Source organism: Neolamprologus brichardi, chromosome 5 (genome assembly GCF_056152115.1).
Source record: "Neolamprologus brichardi isolate AB-2024 chromosome 5, ASM5615211v1, whole genome shotgun sequence".
NCBI classification, from domain to species: domain Eukaryota; kingdom Metazoa; phylum Chordata; class Actinopteri; order Cichliformes; family Cichlidae; genus Neolamprologus; species Neolamprologus brichardi.
Genome location: NC_142108.1, coordinates 29,535,475 through 29,552,254, shown reverse-complemented (window position 1 = coordinate 29,552,254; position 16,780 = coordinate 29,535,475). Strand labels below are relative to the sequence as shown.

Below are 16,780 nucleotides of genomic sequence, written 5' to 3'. Positions count from 1 at the left end.
AGGAGGAGGAGAGGGAACCTGGTTAATTTTCAAATCAATTGCTTTCCTTTTTTTTTTTTTTTTCAAAGTGTTTCACTGGTTGAATACTAAGCCTCTGTCAGTTGTTTAAAGTATGTGTTATCCTTTCACTTCAGGACTTCGTAGACTAGAATTAGGATTGCAGAAATACGGCAGCATTTCGGAAGATATACTTGTGCTTGTGCGCTGTTTAATTAAGAGTTACAAATGTCATTTCGTGTAGTATTTTTTTAGCCATGCTTGGGACAAAATGTAGAAAAGGTTAAAGGAAGCTAAGCACTGAAGTTAGAGGAAAATAGGGTTGTAGTTACTCCGGTTCTCTTGCATCTGTTAGATCTCACCGTCACCACAAAGTCAGGTTCTCATTTTGATGAGACTTATAAGTTGCTATATTTATACTTTTTTTAGTCAGATGAGATGTGAGGCACTGTCGTGCAAAACTAGGGTAATAAGCTTGACTTTTTTTCTCATAGATAGTACGCACAGTTGGGCTAAACCTCCAAAAAACATCCTGTTGACGTCTTCTTGTCTGACTCGTGATAAGAAAACTAAATATTTGAAATATTTGACAGCATTTCTTGAAAAAAAGAATTCATAGGGTTATTTTCATGTGCGTGTGTTTGCGTTAACATGTGTGCGTCCTGACCCTACATACTTGTATCATTGCACATGCCACAAATTTTCTTTGTGCTCACTGATGAATTAGTTCGGTCTGTGTTACATCTTCTCTCACCTCATCTACGGTGACAAGACTGAGAGCAGTGTGGTTCGAGTACACACACCACCGCACACACACATGCTTCACAGCTGCCAGCCTCTCACAGGGAGTTTAGACTTCAGAGTTAAAACATGAGCTTAATAAACCCTTACACTGAACCCATTTATTTATACACCACATCAAGTGTGATTTATTTCTGTGGACTCGTTACAGCTTATCCATCCCGTCTTTATGTAAGGAGCTCGATAAATGTTCTCGGAAGTGTATTTGTCTTTTCATTTGCAATTTCATTAGTTAATGGATTGCTTTTACAGCGGTGGCTCAACAGGAATAGTCACGTTTCTCTATCCCTTTCCTCTCTTTCTGAGCCTCGTTCCGAATCATCACTCGCAGAGGCAGCAATTAAAGCCAGCTGAATGTTTTAATGCAGATGAGCGTCACCTGAAGCTGAACAAACAAGGAACACCTGGCTAGCAACAGCCATCACTGCAGATGCATTTTATTTTCCATCCCTGTGATAACAACTGTTGTAGAAAGCAAACACTTAAGGTCAGGAAACTTTCAAGATTGTAAAATTACGGATTATCTTATTTGTGCATGAAGACGTGAGACAGAAAAACAGCAGCACAATATGGTGTGAGTTTAACATGTAATCCTTTTTGGTTATATCCACCAGAAATGAGTTGATGGAGTACCCAGTTTTATATTTTAGTAAGCACTGGTAACAGTGCTATCTGCTTTTTTCCAAAAGTATTGCCTATTCATTGTGGCATTTCCGTGTAATCCTGTTGATGTGTGGTGAGGAGCTTTGTGTACCTTCCCTTTGTTGCATTAAAGCAAGGATGACAGGTGGCATTTAGACCAGACAAACACCCCACATCCTCCTCTAAGCCAATATTCACCTGAGTTAACATTAGGCCACTTTGTGCGCTCTGTGCATATGCGTTTTGTGGCTGCTGTGACAGCTGCCTCCTGAGACAGCCCTGTGACTATACCATGGACTCAGGTGCTCGCAAGCCAGATGAAGTCATCTAGCTATGTGTGCTGTCTAATTGACAAGCAGAGGCAATTCTCTAAGGGTTGTCAGGAGTACACGCACACACACCTGATGTCTCCTGCTTTGGCTGTTACCTCTGGCGTGGCTAACAGCAGACTGTGCCACATCTTAAGATTGCATGAACCCTGCTGCAGCTTTGTTTCTGTTGCATGCTCAAAGGTCATGCCGTAAGGAATATAAATACAATATGTTGCTATGTTTACATTCTGCAGAATTATGCATGCCTGCCCGTTAAATTCAAACCCAAAATGGTGCTTACAAGGATGGCAGTCAGTTTGGATCCAAACTACTGTTCACAGCAGCGGTTAATGGTTCATAATGTGTCAAAGAACTTGGGAATACACTTCAAGCTGAATTCTCCAATCCTGGCTTTTGTGTACGTATGAAGTTGTTTACTTGGTAAGAGTGTTGACACTGAGGCCATATGCCCCGTCGATTCTGTTATTGAGATGTCAGTCTAATTTCCTGGCCATACGGATGGAGTGTGCGGAGCTTTGGAGCCGGTGTGTGTGCGTGCTGCAGGCTGCTTCCTGCAGTGCACTGGCAGACCGCGTGTGTGGTGGGTACGGCAGTCCAAATGTCTGCGTAGATCCCTCCTTCCTGCCCCCTATGTTCGCGAACAGGTGGAGTGATGGCAGGCAGGCCACGGGGGCTGAGAAAGAACGAGATGGTACGAAGGAGAGAGTTTTAAGAGGACTGCAAAACAGAAGGAAGAACAGTCAAAGCTGTATAATGAGTTGCAGGCATGACAGATGAGTTGCACAGGGCAGATTGAGAAAGTGCGAGCATAGGATGCAAAAGAGATTTGTTGCCAAAACTTGAGGAAATTTGCACTTTTGCATTCAGACTCATTTGTTTTTGGAATAATTCTGCATGTTTTCACATTTTTTGCACTCACAACAGTATTTTTTATTCATTCCTTGGGCTTCTTTTCAGTTTTCTTTGAGTTACCTACTGACAGCTTAAACCTTTTGACTTAAGCCTTTATAAACTTGGACCTCGTGGCTGAAGGCCATCCAGAGTTCATAGCTGTGAAAAAGAAATAAAGGATGCTATTGAGTCCAAAGCCCTAAAACCATGAACCCACATTTAAAAGCTGCTTTCTGCTAACCTATGACCTGTGAGACCATGCTTGTCTATTAATTGTCAATTCTTGAAGCTGTTAGAAAAGTCTGATCCACTCTAAATGGAGACGGGATCCGGGACTCATGGTTCTCGAAAAGACAAAGACGGCTTCTGATCCACATCTCCCCACCACCACACCCCCCATTACACTTTCTCCATAGCCCTTATCTGGTGGTCTCATTCAACGTCAATAGCATATTGAGAAGTTGCATTTAACATTCAAAAGCTTTGTCGATCTTGTTAGTAAAGCGTGAAATAGCCCGTCCCTTTTTCTCTGTCTCTCCTATTTCTTGGGGGAGCTCAATGAGGAGGCTTTCTACTCCCACACAATGGCCTTCTTCAGCATTTCTTCTGTTATTGATCTGAATGGGTGAGAGTGAGGGGCTAAACTTCAGACATCTGGCTCTTTGATGGGGGCAGGGTGGTTGGTGCCCTGGCAGTGTGTGTTGTATCATGCAAAGTGGGTTGAGGAGAGGGGGCTGGGCATTGTTGTTGTCTTTTGTAACAATAGGCATGGCGCTTTTGAATTGATTTAAACAACTGAGCTAATGGGGGGTAAAGTTAAAGTGGTGCTTCTTTTTTTTTAATTTTTGTGGATGTCATAGCAAGTTACAGTTATTTAACTTTGGTTCACTCGTATGGACCTGCTGGTTTCTGATGCCCTCACCTCACCTGCCTTCTTTCCTCTTTGCAGACAGTAGAGAGAAGAAGAGCCCTGCCATGCCCGGTTCTCCTGTGGATGCTAAGACTCATTCCAGATCAGCCCCCAGCAGCAGCGCCAGCTCCACTATGCCACCCCTACCTTCTGTCAACCCCAGCGGCCCACGACCGGCCTCTTTTTCCACCACAGCATGTAAGAGTAATAATTAAATCTACACTTAAAGAATTTCTCTCATTTTTCAGCTTTGTCTTTTTGTTTCCACTTCAGTCTTTGTTCCTTTTCACAAACCAAAGTTGTAGAGAAGCTGGAGTTGTAACCACACTCAGCAGGGTTTATTTTGATTTCTCTTCACGTTGGTTTTCCGTCCTTCCCCAGTGACCAATGGGAATCATCATTCCCCACCAACACTGAATGCAGTGCCATCTCCGCCACAGCGTTACAGCAATGGACCGTCCTCTTCCTCTTCCTCATCGCTGGCTAACCAGCAGCTGCCAGCCACCTGTGGGGCACGCCAGCTGAGCAAGCTGAAACGTTTCTTGACCACACTGCAGCAGTTTGGCAACGACATTTCTCCTGAGATTGGAGACAGCGTCCGAAGCCTAGTTCTGGCTCTTGTGGTAAATTCTATGATGGCATACTGAAGAGAAAAACAAGTCAACATTTTATAGAAATGCATTTAAATTAAACCTTCCCTTTTCCTATCTTTTAGAATTCAACAGTTACCATTGAGGAGTTTCACTCACGGCTTCAGGAGGCTACCAACTTCCCCTTACGACCCTTTGTTATTCCTTTTCTCAAGGTAAACATGCCTCCACCCCCTCCTTTTCCCATCTTTCTGTATTTGCTTTGTGCCGTTCTGCATGGAATTACTTCGCTTTTCTTTTCACAGCGCTAGTATTCTTCCTCCGTTGAGTTAAATGGTTTTACACCTTGTGGTGTAAAGTTGCCCATCAGATAGTTGCCTGAGTGTAGTTTTGTTAATTGAATTGGCCATTTCAGGTTCAAAGTAACCGTCAAGATTTACGTGTTGACTTGACAAGCAACAGATGACTGTGTGTTAACAGCCTCTTGAGCCCCTCTGTAACCAGGGAAGTCTGCAAGTGTATACTTTTAGTAGCTCCTCGCAGTAAAGCATCCCATAAATCTTGTATAACTGGACTTCAAGCTATAAAAAGCGGCTTTTTTTTACACTTACTTCTTGGTTATCTCTGGAGCCCTTCCGTCTGTCTAAATCCTTGATTATACTCTCTTGTGGACAGCTATTCATTCCTTTTATACTTCTTTGAAGTCCGCTGCCTGGGGGGCATACATAGTTCGTGCATTGTGATGTAAATTTTACATGGACGAGTCTGCACAGTCACGAAAAACAGGCAGGCATTTGGACATCTACATGCACCATCGCACTCAATAGGTGATGATAAAAATGTACATTTCTCAGACGTTTGCGGACAATATCTTACTTGCGAATGGGGAAAAAGTGAATCAAGACTTTTGGTGGCTGAGACAAGAATGCTCTGTTTTTGTTGTTCTACTGATTTATTGCAATGATGTGGCGTTCTCACTATTTAATAACTGCTGGAGTCTCTCTTAAGAGAGAGATGGAGCAATTGGGACAAGATCTGTAGAAAATGTAGAAAAGACAGAGAAGTGGATGAGAAGGAGAGAGGGAAAAGTGGGAACTCGGAAGTGTGAAACATGCCTATAAAGTGTTCCCTTCTTTTTTTATAGTCTCCACTGCGCCATATGGAGCCGCTGTCCCGTTTAAAAGAGCATTCAGCTGCCAAGGCGCCGCCAATCTAGCATCCGCCCTGCTGAAGCCCAGAGAACCCGATGCTCAACTGACACATAGCACATGTGTCCGCTAGCTGGGGCCCCAGGGAAAGAAGGGATGCAGAGGAGCATGGGAAACAGAAAAAAAAGGAGAGCCCAGGGATATTATAGAGAGGCGATCGTAAAGCAGAAGTGCCTGCGCCTATAGGGGGACTACAAGCGATACTGTAAGGATCAGCTCACTGAGGCATAGAGGAATGTTTGTTTCAATGGACAAAAAGATCTAGGTCTTTGCAGAGTAGTAAAGTGATGTTTAACTAATGCTATATGTAGTTTCAAATACTAAATAATAATAAGAGGTCAGTCGCAAAATGAAAACGGATGGTTGTTTAGTTGGTTGCTCAAGAAGAGGGAGAGGAGGGAGCAAGGAAGTGGTGTAATTGCAAACACACTGAAGTCTGTTCCTAATTAGGGAAATGCAGGGAACAAAAGAGAGATGGAAAGATTGGATGGAGACAGTCCCAGATAAATACAAAAAAAAAAAACACTGAGGGGATGAGGAATTAGGGAGAAGTCTGTGTATCATTTGTTTTGAAATGTTTCTAAATTTCTAAGCCTCTGTATCATCACGCATACCTTTGCTGTGACCAACACATTATGCTCTGCACACATGCTGCTTGCAAGAGGTTCATAACCAACATCAGTTGCAGCTTAGAAAACTCTGATTTTCATTTGAATTAGGAAAGCCGCAGCCTCCTTGGAGGCAGCCGCAGAACAGCACCCAGACACACATCTAGCCTTACAGCCAGACCCCAAGGAGTCACTGCCCCCCTTAAAACCAATTTTCTTCCAGCCAGGCGTCTTCCCCAGGAGGCAGATCTGCACTGTATCTGTTGGCTCTGTTGCAGCATGAACGTAGTCTGTCTAGGATAGTTCTGGTCTGTTTGCTCCAGATCTCCCCTCCTGTTTGTCACTATCAGGTTTTCTGGTGTTTCTCTCTTTCTGTCTGCGTTCGTCTTTGAATGAGTAAAATCAATGCTCATTGATATAGGAGCGAGTAGTGGCCAAAGTCTACTTATACATGGGTTCATCTGTGCTCTATGAAAATAACTTTACCTGCAAATCATAATCAAACTTAACAAGTATCATTTCTTTCTTGTCAGGCAAACCTCCCTTTGCTGCAGAGGGAGCTGCTCCACTGTGCACGGGCAGCCAAGCAGACCCCAGCTCAGTACTTGTCCCAGCACGAGCACCTCCTGCTAAGCACCACTCTGGCATCTTCTCCAGACTCCTCTGAGCTCCTGATGGAGCCTCCAGAGCCTGGAACCAAGAGACACAGCCCAAGCAGGTTAGATAAATGCATAAAAAAGACCTCTAATATATAGAGTATATAGGTAAACAGTGAGAGAGCTACATTAAGTCCCTCCTGTCTCCCCCTCAGGGCTAAAGAGAACGGTTTCCGTGAACGCCCACCTGTAGCTATGGAGCCTGCCGCAAAGCGGATTTGCACCATCAGCCCAGCTCCCCGACACAGCCCTGCTCACCCACTGCCACTGACCGCCCAGCTTCACCCGACCCCTCCACCCTTGCAGCATTACGCCCTGGATGACATCGCAGCACCTCACATCCTGCACCGTGAGCACAGCCAACGTGTTTTGGAGATCCGCGAACTCAAAGACAGGCCACGACTTCCTGGTATGTGATGCAAACTCAGTGTAAGGATATTCCTGATGAACTTCCTTTCTGAAGTTGTTTCCCGTCTACACTGTGGGTGATAAGGTGATGCATATTCAGTCTCAGTTGTAGGCATCCTTGTGAACCAAATATACAAGTGTGTAGTGTCAAACTTGTTTGCACATTTCTGTAGAACATCCGTACAACAGAACTTTATTGGCTCTTTACAGTAGTTTGAATGCAAGTAGCTGCTAACCGTATTTAGAAATGAACATACTTGCATGAAGACAGATGCACACAAATATCATATTCTATATGTGATAATGGGTGGTCTGTGTGTTTGTGTAGGCAAGACTCATATATCTCAGGAGTCCACGTATGTATATAAACAGAGCCATACTGTCCAGGCAGGGAGAGCTGGATGTACTCTGGTGTATATCTAGCCTTCATTTGGGGCTTGTCAGCACTCAGTGGAAACATCGGTAGCACACATACACACATACAGACACACACCTTGATATGTTCCTGGTAGAGGTGCTGTGTTTATGAGTCCTTAGTCCCCTGTCTGACAGCCTCCCGACCGCCTGCCGCCACTTAACTCATAGGCACACACACTCACGCATAAACACATCAGTCCACACACTGGTGGCTTTGAACTGATGGACACTGATGAGAACCAGAAGTAGCGAAGATGTTGAGAAGGCAGTGTGCATGAGGGTATCATTGCTCGCCTAAACAACCCTTGTGTGCAGGGTCTTGTTGGCTCTTTCTTACCAAATTTTTAAGCGATTGTGGTTTGCATCTTTGTAGACAGCGTGGGTCTACTTGCAAGAACATGTGGATGTTTTTTAGCCTCTGTGTGAGTGCAAACGCTGATTACTGTTGAATGTATTTGGATATTGCTGATGTCACAGTGTAATGACTGGATTTGAATCAGATTAGCTTTGTTTTTGTGTGTGTGTGTGTGTGTGTGCGTGTAGCCGTAATAGTCTACAATGAGTGTCAGAACGGCTGGTTGTGTTTAGAAGTGGAGCCACTCCACTCAGCCTGAGTGTCTCCCTACTGGAATGCTGTGAGCTCCAGGAGGGGAGGTGCTAAGGGAGAAGTTTTGGGTGTATGTGAGTGTGTGGTTGACAGCTGACTTCCAGATGTGTGCAAGCTCTGGAGCTCTGGGCGCTGGGAGTCTGTTTTATATCACAGGGGTCTCTTTTTCACTTTCGCTCAATCTTTGTTTCTCACTGTCCCTTTATCTTCTTGCCTCTGCATGTTCACCTGCCCTCAATCAAGGCATAAACAAAAAGAAAATAAATAAAGCTCCTTTTGTCATCCTTAATTGTCGCGTGTTCAAGTTTTAGCCAATAGCCTCGATTTAGTACTTTTAAATTTGTTTAGTTTCTCGTGGTGGGAAATGATAAAATTGTCTTTAAGTTTAATGTAAATGTGTTTTTTGTAATTTTAACAGAAGCACTTATTTACCATATATATACATGCGTAGGTGTTTTTGACTTACTGTCACTTGTGGCTTCTCTTGCATTAAGAAGAATGTTAATCATGATGGCCTGTGGTTTGTCTTGTGTGTGATTCAATCAGGCACTAATGGGGGCTACCGTGAGGAGCCAGTGGACCACAGACTGACAGACAGAGAGTGGGCTGATGAATGGAGGCATCTGGACCATGTAAGGCTGCGGACAGGCACCACTGGTGCTGTTGACTTTTGATACAGAAAGAATGTGATTTGTTTTACTGGGGTTTACCACTAAAGCAATCTATCACAGCTTAAAAGCACACATAATCGGTAGGCCAGAACATTCTGATAAGACATAAGCTGCAATTAATTTATTAGGTATGGGTTCAAACATTTTATTGGGGGTTCATTATTAAACTTATTATTATTATTATTATAATAAGCTGTTAAGGGGAACTTAGACTTGCCATGATGTAGGCAAGACACTTTGCCATAGGTACCTATTGAAATAATAGACTGTATGATTGTGTTATTTATTGGCAAAAAAGGCTTGTAGGTAATTTGAAGTAAAATATAAATATTAAGTCAAGAAAGGGTTATGCAATAGGTCTGTGAATGTGGACGTTAATGAGTTTCTTAATGGATTGTGATTAAGACATCCTGAACTACCTTTCCAGGAGATAAATGGTCAGGTTATTGAAAAGCTTACAAGAAGAAGAAACATAGAAAAGACACAAAGGTTTGCTGGGAAATTACAGTTATTAACATAAGTCAATGTGTTTTAGGCATTAAAACAAGGTATTTATGTTTAACTGCTTACTGGGATGAAATTCTACCAAGTCAAGGAGATGGTTTGTGAAACTGGTTCTTGATTGGATGATATAAGAACTTTTTGAAACTTCAGACATAGCTATTAAATGATGTAAGATTTAAATAATTCCTCAAGTAGCTAAAAGCGATCTCAATTAATAAAATGTTGTTTGTCGTCATCAAGGTGTTGAACTGTATTGTGGACATGGTAGAAAAGACACGGCGGTCAGTGAGCGTTCTCAGACGATGCCAGGAGTCAGATCGCGAGGAGCTTAACTACTGGAGACGACGTTCGAGCGAGCAGGAAGACCCGCGCAAAGGAGGACCGGCATCCGCTCCATTCTCCAAGACGCACAGCCCTCACTCTTCTGAGTCGGGTGGGTACCGCTGTTTTTTTTGGGGTTTCGCTTTCGTCAGGGACCAATAACTTTTCATTGTTTACGCTTGCTGCTTTACTACAGCAAATGTTTCATGATTTTCAGAAAGAAGCCAAATTTATATAATGCTTGATGTTGCACATGCTCTAAACTTCACATTTAACCTGCTAGTAACATGCAGAAGCCCAGTTTTTTGGGGGGTTAATTAATTAATTATCCCTTAACATCTACTATGTTTTGGGTGTTGGAAACTGCTTTAAGCATTAACAGTTCAATTCAGTTTAAAAGACGGATGTTTCCATTTCCTTTTAAAAGTGTTATTTATTTTGAGATCAGTTCATTAAATTACCTTTAGAATGGGTAAGCAAATGTCTTTTCTAAAGAAATATATCCATGGGTTGTTCACTCTGGGATAATGATGCTAGATAAACTACAAGCATTGTGAATAATAGCACATAATGATCTGGACATCCTGAGATTAATTTAGGCGATGCAAATGTCCAGAGTCATTTCTGTTTCATAGTCATTACATCATCTAGTGGTCATTAATAGAACTGCGCCGAAGTCACACGTCAGCGTGTTAGTGAGTCCATCCACAGTTAGTCCCTCAGTCTGCTGTGTACTGGCAGTGTTCTTTCTGCGTGCCAGCCTTGCCATCCCCCTGCTGCTCCATAGTCACAGACAGGTGCCAGGATTGGCCTCCGCCATATCGGCCACAGAAGGGCCGTCCTGCCGTCCTGCAGGCACAGAGACCCAGAGCTAGCTGACTCGCCAGAGCACCATCTGGGCTCCCAGTCGGAAAGCCTGCCTGCTTGCCTAGGCTTGGTCTGCTATAGTGGGGGTGTATAAAGGCTTGGTGGAAGAGAAGGGATGTAAATGAAGGCAAAGAGAGAAAGAGGTGGCGAGATCAGCTGTGAGTGATGGAGAAAGAAGCGGGAAAAGGAGATAAGATAGGCAGCAGTATTAGAGAGGCAGAGCCCAGTAGTGAGTTAGGAATGAATTACGATTCAGGGAGACAGATTTGAGGGAAGAAACAGAGTATTGACACAGCTTGATGGTCTGCATTTCTCTCCAAGCCAAACACATTCCTTTCTGAAGCTGTCAGATCGCAGATCCGTCCAGGACTCTGATAACTAACAATAACATTGGTTGTGTGGCCTAGATATTCGGAATTGTTTGCACCAGTGACAGAATAAATGTCAAGATGACAAAGAAACTATTACTGTCTGTCTATCAGGCCTTTTTTTTATATGCCCCCATCACCTTCAAGGAGTGTCAGCCCCAGTATAAATAAATGAAAATAAATAAATATATGAAGTTTCAAAGCCCCGGCAGGTGCTAATTGCTTCCGTTTCTGCCTCCCCTGCAGACTCTCAGCGTGATTTTGCTCCACGGCCAGGCTCAGCATATGTCACAGATGAAATCTGGAGAAAAGCTGGTAAGAACATGAAACAAAATTAGTATAAAGACTCAACCAGTTGTTGCATTTACAAAGTGATATTTTGACACACTTAGCAGATCGCTGTGTGCTTTACTTATGCAAGTGTGCACAGTGAAAAACAAGGTGAGCCCCACCTAAATCTCTTGTCTTCTCTGAACTGTAGAAGAAGCGGTGAATGAAGTTAAGCGTCAGGCCATGGAAGAGGTTCAGAAAGCTGTAGCAGAGGCTGAGCAGAAAGCATTTGAGATGATTGCTGCTGAGAGGGCCAAGATGGAAAAGACTGTGGCTGAGGCCAAGCGGAAGGCGCAAGAAGATGCCATCATGGTCATTAATGAACAAGAGGACTCCAGTGAGGTGAGCAAGAACTGCAGAGAAACTACAGCAACAAGATGTGTGTGTATATATGTGTGTGTACATATATGTGTGTTTTGTATGTATGCATGCACTTAAATGTCCAAGTATACATCATTTAGAGTTACAGTCTTTTGGGCATTTTTAATAGCAATTACAGATTAATAGTGTAATAAAGCAATAACAGTGGTGCAAATGAGTAGATTAAAGTGGAAAAAGGCACTGTGTTTACAGTGATGATTCCACACATGGATTTTTCTGAACATGCTGAAGGGCCTCACATGATTTAGTAAAGAGTCCACATGGGACTCGGTGGGAGGGCAGAAAAATTACTCAAAATGAATGCTTTAGTTGCTGAATCTGCTGAGACAGCTGTATGCACACAAGTTCACAACGATTACTCCAATCCATTGCCGCGTTTGCTTCTGCTGCCCCCAAATGGTCCAACAAAATCACTGTAGTTTTGTTTTGTAAGGGGTTTATTTAAAAATGAAAGAATACAAATGCAGTTTGTACAAGTGAGAGATAGAGATGAACTATATCTTTCCTTTCTCATTAGTGTTGCTGGAACTGTGGTCGCAAAGCTAGCGAGACGTGCAGCGGCTGCAACGCCGCTCGCTACTGTGGGTCTTTCTGCCAGCACAAAGACTGGGAGAGACATCACCTCATCTGCAGCCCAGGACTTCAGGCTCAACCCAAACCGGTATCTGCAAGCAGAGTGGCCGCCGTGGCTACAGCCGCATCGGCCGCCGCCGTCGTGTCTCCTGTTGGTCTGGCTGGGGTCAAAGTTCCTGACAGCGTGCCTTCAGTCTGCAGTCCAGGTGGGGAGAAGGCTTCAGTCGCTTCGCGTTCATCCACTCCCTCCACCCCTGCCTCGGCCCCTGAGACGAACGGACACTAGGAGGCAAAGGACCTTGGCGGTGCATGTGTCACCTACCCCTCTTCAAAAACCGGGAAGAACTGAAACAGCAGCATGAGGGAACTATTTGTGGGTTAAGTTAGGATAACAGATTTTTCAACATACTCTTTGGCAGATAAAAAAGGACAGATTATGGATGACTGTTTGAGTGATATGTCAACTGGGACTTTGGCTTTGGCAAAGAACAGAAGGACTCCTCTTGAATGCATTAATTGGATGAACAGATCTCCCTAGCAGATGGAAACGTGTTTCTCATCGTCCAAAAACCAAAATCTTGGATGTGCGAGGGGTGGAAAAAACACTGATTGATCTCCGTTTGTTCTCTGGTGGCAGCGTGGAAGTTATGAAAGGGAGGCATACGAGAACAAACACAGGAGATTAAAGGACAATGAGGTATAAAGATATTTCCCCCCATGTACCAATATCCTCACTTTGATGTGTATAAATCTAAGCGTGGGAGGAGGTGGCGGTAATTGTAAACAGTGTAATAGTACCAGCGCTAAAACATCTGTCTTCGTCCTGTAGGAAAAAATCTGACCGTAGACCACGGAAGAGCCGTCTCCGCAGCTCCGGTGTATACATAAATATTTGCTCGCCAACTTCTTGTCAGATTATCATACGTGTGAATGTGTGTCAAAGAGTCGTGCTGTCGGTGAATATTGTAAAGCATATGATTATTTTTGTCAAAGCAATACTGAAATATTGTTCGGGTATTTCAAGACCTTTGCATCACCAAAGTCGCTAAAGAGAAAGTTATTGTAATTGCTCGTAACTGTGTTTGTGAAAAAGAGATAATACTACACTAACGCCCACACGTCATATTTACTTTAAAAAAAAGTTACTTTTTTTTTGCCATTTCCAATCATTAGAAGGAACACGGGCAAAGTGATGGTGGTGGATCCAGTAAGCACAGAAACATTCAGTTTGGGCTTTTCTCTGGCTGCAATTTCACTTTGGCACTTGTTCATATCACCAGCTGTGTACGGCAGGTCAGATGTTGCTCAGAACACCTCCACCACTGTAGTATTTGCATCAGGGGACAGGAGTAGCATGCTTTCCAGCACCGTTTCCAACAAATACAGGTATTAAGCTATGAAAACGAAATCCGTTTCCCTTCAGCTGAAAGTTTCACTGATGCTGACAACGCCGTGGTGAAGGTGCAGAGCGCTGACTCTGTCCCACAGAGAATCTCAGGAGCTTAACTGTATTCGTATGTACAGACCGTTCTTGTTCTTTTGTAACAATGAAACCTTGTATAACTTGACGGTTCGGTGAAAGTCAGATGTTTAGTGTGGAAATTTGATTTATGGTACTCTGCTGTTACAACTGAAACTTGCTTGTTTCCATTTGTTGTAAGATGACTTTGTAAAGAATATTATGAGAGAATGCCTTTATTTTGTGAGCCACGATTTTTCCTCTTCATTCTTTGAACATGTTTTTTTTTTGTTATGAGACATAACTTCATATGGAAATCATATCTTGACATGAAGTATGAAATAAAGAAGTAGAGTTACTTCAAAGCGTTTCCCTGATGTTTGTGCTCATTTTTAGAAATATGCAAAAAAAAGTCTTCCTGGTAATATGCGATAAAGTAAAATGTGTCGATTAATACAGGTGTCATATATACTCGGTTGACACTGAATTAAGAAATTCTCCTTTTTTCACATAATCACAATCAGCTGCAAACGTTAATGTACGATATTGGAGAGTAGTAGTGAATAAAACGGCTCCTATGTATAAAATATGACTACATAATGTATTTGGTCATGATATAATAAGGTATTTTTCTACAATTAGTCAAATAATAGAAAATAATAGCAGTAATGAAAGTGCTAAACTGGAGTTCTTCTTTCAAAAAGCTGCATGGCAGTGAATTTTACATCCTCTTTGTCTCTTTATTGAATCATTCAGTGAGTCCAGTTTAAAAATGCAAGACACATCTTTGAAGTCTGAAGGTACAAATAATGAAGTAAGCTCTTGGTGCGAGTGGACTACTCTAAAGTGGGTTGAGTTAAAGTTCTGTCATGTATTATGTATAATGTTTTCCACCTTTGAATTCGATTAATATTCTAGTGATTTTACTGAAGAACAAATGCTGTAGAAAAAAAAGTGATCACGGGAGATTCAACGGTTTTGTCATTGTCACGTTTAAAGAAATGCAACTAAAAAAAAAGGAAAACTGAGATTGATGCAATAACACACATTACCACAAGGTGGCAGTGTAATCCTATGTTGATAGTGAAGCCTCTTGATTTCGGTTTAGAAGATTCGGTACGTGGATGAGTCCATTGCAGAATTGTAGTTGTTACAAAAGTATCAAAAAAACGACTAAAAACATGCAAAATGTTGTTCGATATATTGCATATTACTAGGAAATAATATTTAAGGCCTAGAAGACAAAATGTCAGTTGATCACTGCTCTCTCATCTTGTAACTAAACTCACTATTTGCAAAGCAGCTAATAAGCAGAGTAGCTGCAAGCAAGCTTAAAAAGTATACTTTTAATCCCACCACATTATATAAATCATATATTTCAAACCTAAAGCAATTGCTTGACTGATGCTATGATCCTTATTGTCAAAGTAGCTGCAAGAACTAAATTATAGGCACAATATAATCTTCTTAACTGCTGACCTTCCACTAAGCAGGGATTTCTGTTCGTTTGCCTTGTCTCACTGACTTTTAGTATTAGTAGTAATAGTATGATTATAAAGAGATTTTGTTGCTCATTAGTTGAAAGGAAAATTAAACATTACCTCATCTGTACATGTAACAGGATGCTCAGCATATTAATTCCCAGTATAACGTTTATGTGTACTGTGTAAGAGCGCTCCCTATTTAGATATGAAACTGTTCCCGCTGCTTCTGTAAATACTATTCTTTTGTTCTGTTTTGCATATCCAATGTTATTTTTGGACTAATTTTCCATGAGTTTCTAGCTCTTGCACTACAAGTATGCTAGAAGAAAAAGTCGAATCAGCAAGCAATCACAGTTGTGATAGTGTCAGACTGTTTGTGTACATGTGCCAGTCTTTGTTGTGGATAGAGGGGCATCTCTGTGGTTAGCTTGCTTCTTGGCTCTCTCGCCACACTGTTGTAGTGCTTGTGGGGAGATACTGGCTTAATTATGTGTCTGGTTTCTGTCCCAACTTTTTGCTTGAGGCATATTAATAGAAGTCACTTAGGATTCATCATCTTTTTCAGAACTTTCCTTAGAGACAACTCACATTCCCTCCATCATAGTCTGTCTGCCCTTTGACAAAATTTGCTAATGGTTTTTGACAGCACGCTATTATCAACACTTAGTATTGTTCAAGGTCAGCGGTGCTTTACAGTAATCTACTTGGAAACCCGTTTTTGCACTTTGCTAGTGCTGTGCTTGACCTGCATCAGCCGCTGCATGAAATTTAGCTACATATCTTAATCTATGTAAATCTAACTGCATGGGCTAATAAATTCCACTCATAGCAGAACCCAAGTGAGTATGAGTCTTTACGTCAACGAGGACAAGTGACTCAGTATTTCAGAGGCAAGATGCCCTCTGAACACGTTACCTCCCACACAATCAAGTCTCCAGCTTGAAAGAAATGGAGATACTGAGGCATGAAATGGGACAACAGCTGCTGCATTTTCAACTTTGGCCCCAAGCCTAGGTATTTCTGAGCAGGTTACAGCTCAAGACGGCAGACATACACAACAAATGTACAATGATTGATGTATAAATCTGTGAAGACAATACTTTTATTTTTATGTAGAGCTTTTTTTGTCTGTTTATTTTTATATTTCTTTTTTTTTTTTGGGGGGGGGGGGGGGGGGGGGTCCTTGTTAGAGATCAGGTTTCTAAGAGAAGACACATTGGCAGACAATATTTAAAATTTCTGACAGTCACACCTTTATTATTTTGCGTTGACAGTGTTTAAACTTTTCTGCTATCCACCATAAACCAGAAGGGAAAAATACAGAGAGGTGGCTCAGGATTTGACTTAAGGTGCCTTTTGAGTGTTGCCTTCAGCAAAAGAACGTAACATAGGTGGGGAGGGGGGACTGAAAAGAGAACAATGAAACGGGACAACAGATGTCGTTTGGTCACCTTAGCCCTAGCCCTTGGCTTTTTGAAGTGATGAGCTGTGTTTGCACACATCAGAGCCAAGGGCACCTGCCTGAAAGAGCATAAAAAGAACCTTTTTCTATGCTGCTCTGAAGGAGATGAGCACGGCGGCAGCGTTATTCGGATTCAAAATAACAGTACAAGGTTTTAAATTTCACTTTGGCTATTCATTGATGTCCCTTTCAACACAAAGAGAAACATGTTTCACAACCTGGAATTTAATTAAATTACTAGTACTTTAGTAAAGAAATGATAGAGTACATAAATATGTTAGAGCTCACTGTCC

At 42.2% G+C, this 16,780-nt stretch overlaps 1 protein-coding gene across 3 annotated transcripts in view; it reads left to right on the top strand.

The window, feature by feature from the left end:
* The window catches only part of cbfa2t2 (CBFA2/RUNX1 partner transcriptional co-repressor 2), a 37,978-nt gene extending 24,072 nt beyond the window's left edge, over window positions 1–13,906 (top strand). For all 3 annotated transcript variants that reach the window (XM_006782764.3, XM_006782766.3, XM_006782765.3), the window contains exons 2-11: window positions 3,613–3,771; window positions 3,955–4,196; window positions 4,289–4,378; window positions 6,513–6,697; window positions 6,791–7,044; window positions 8,614–8,699; window positions 9,483–9,675; window positions 11,045–11,113; window positions 11,280–11,470; window positions 12,027–13,906. In XM_006782764.3, coding sequence (XP_006782827.2) covers window positions 3,613–3,771; window positions 3,955–4,196; window positions 4,289–4,378; window positions 6,513–6,697; window positions 6,791–7,044; window positions 8,614–8,699; window positions 9,483–9,675; window positions 11,045–11,113; window positions 11,280–11,470; window positions 12,027–12,368 — 1,811 coding nt within the window. In that variant the 3' untranslated portion in view covers window positions 12,369–13,906. The remainder of the gene's footprint in view (window positions 1–3,612; window positions 3,772–3,954; window positions 4,197–4,288; window positions 4,379–6,512; window positions 6,698–6,790; window positions 7,045–8,613; window positions 8,700–9,482; window positions 9,676–11,044; window positions 11,114–11,279; window positions 11,471–12,026) is intronic.
* Window positions 13,907–16,780: the final 2,874 nt, after the last annotated feature.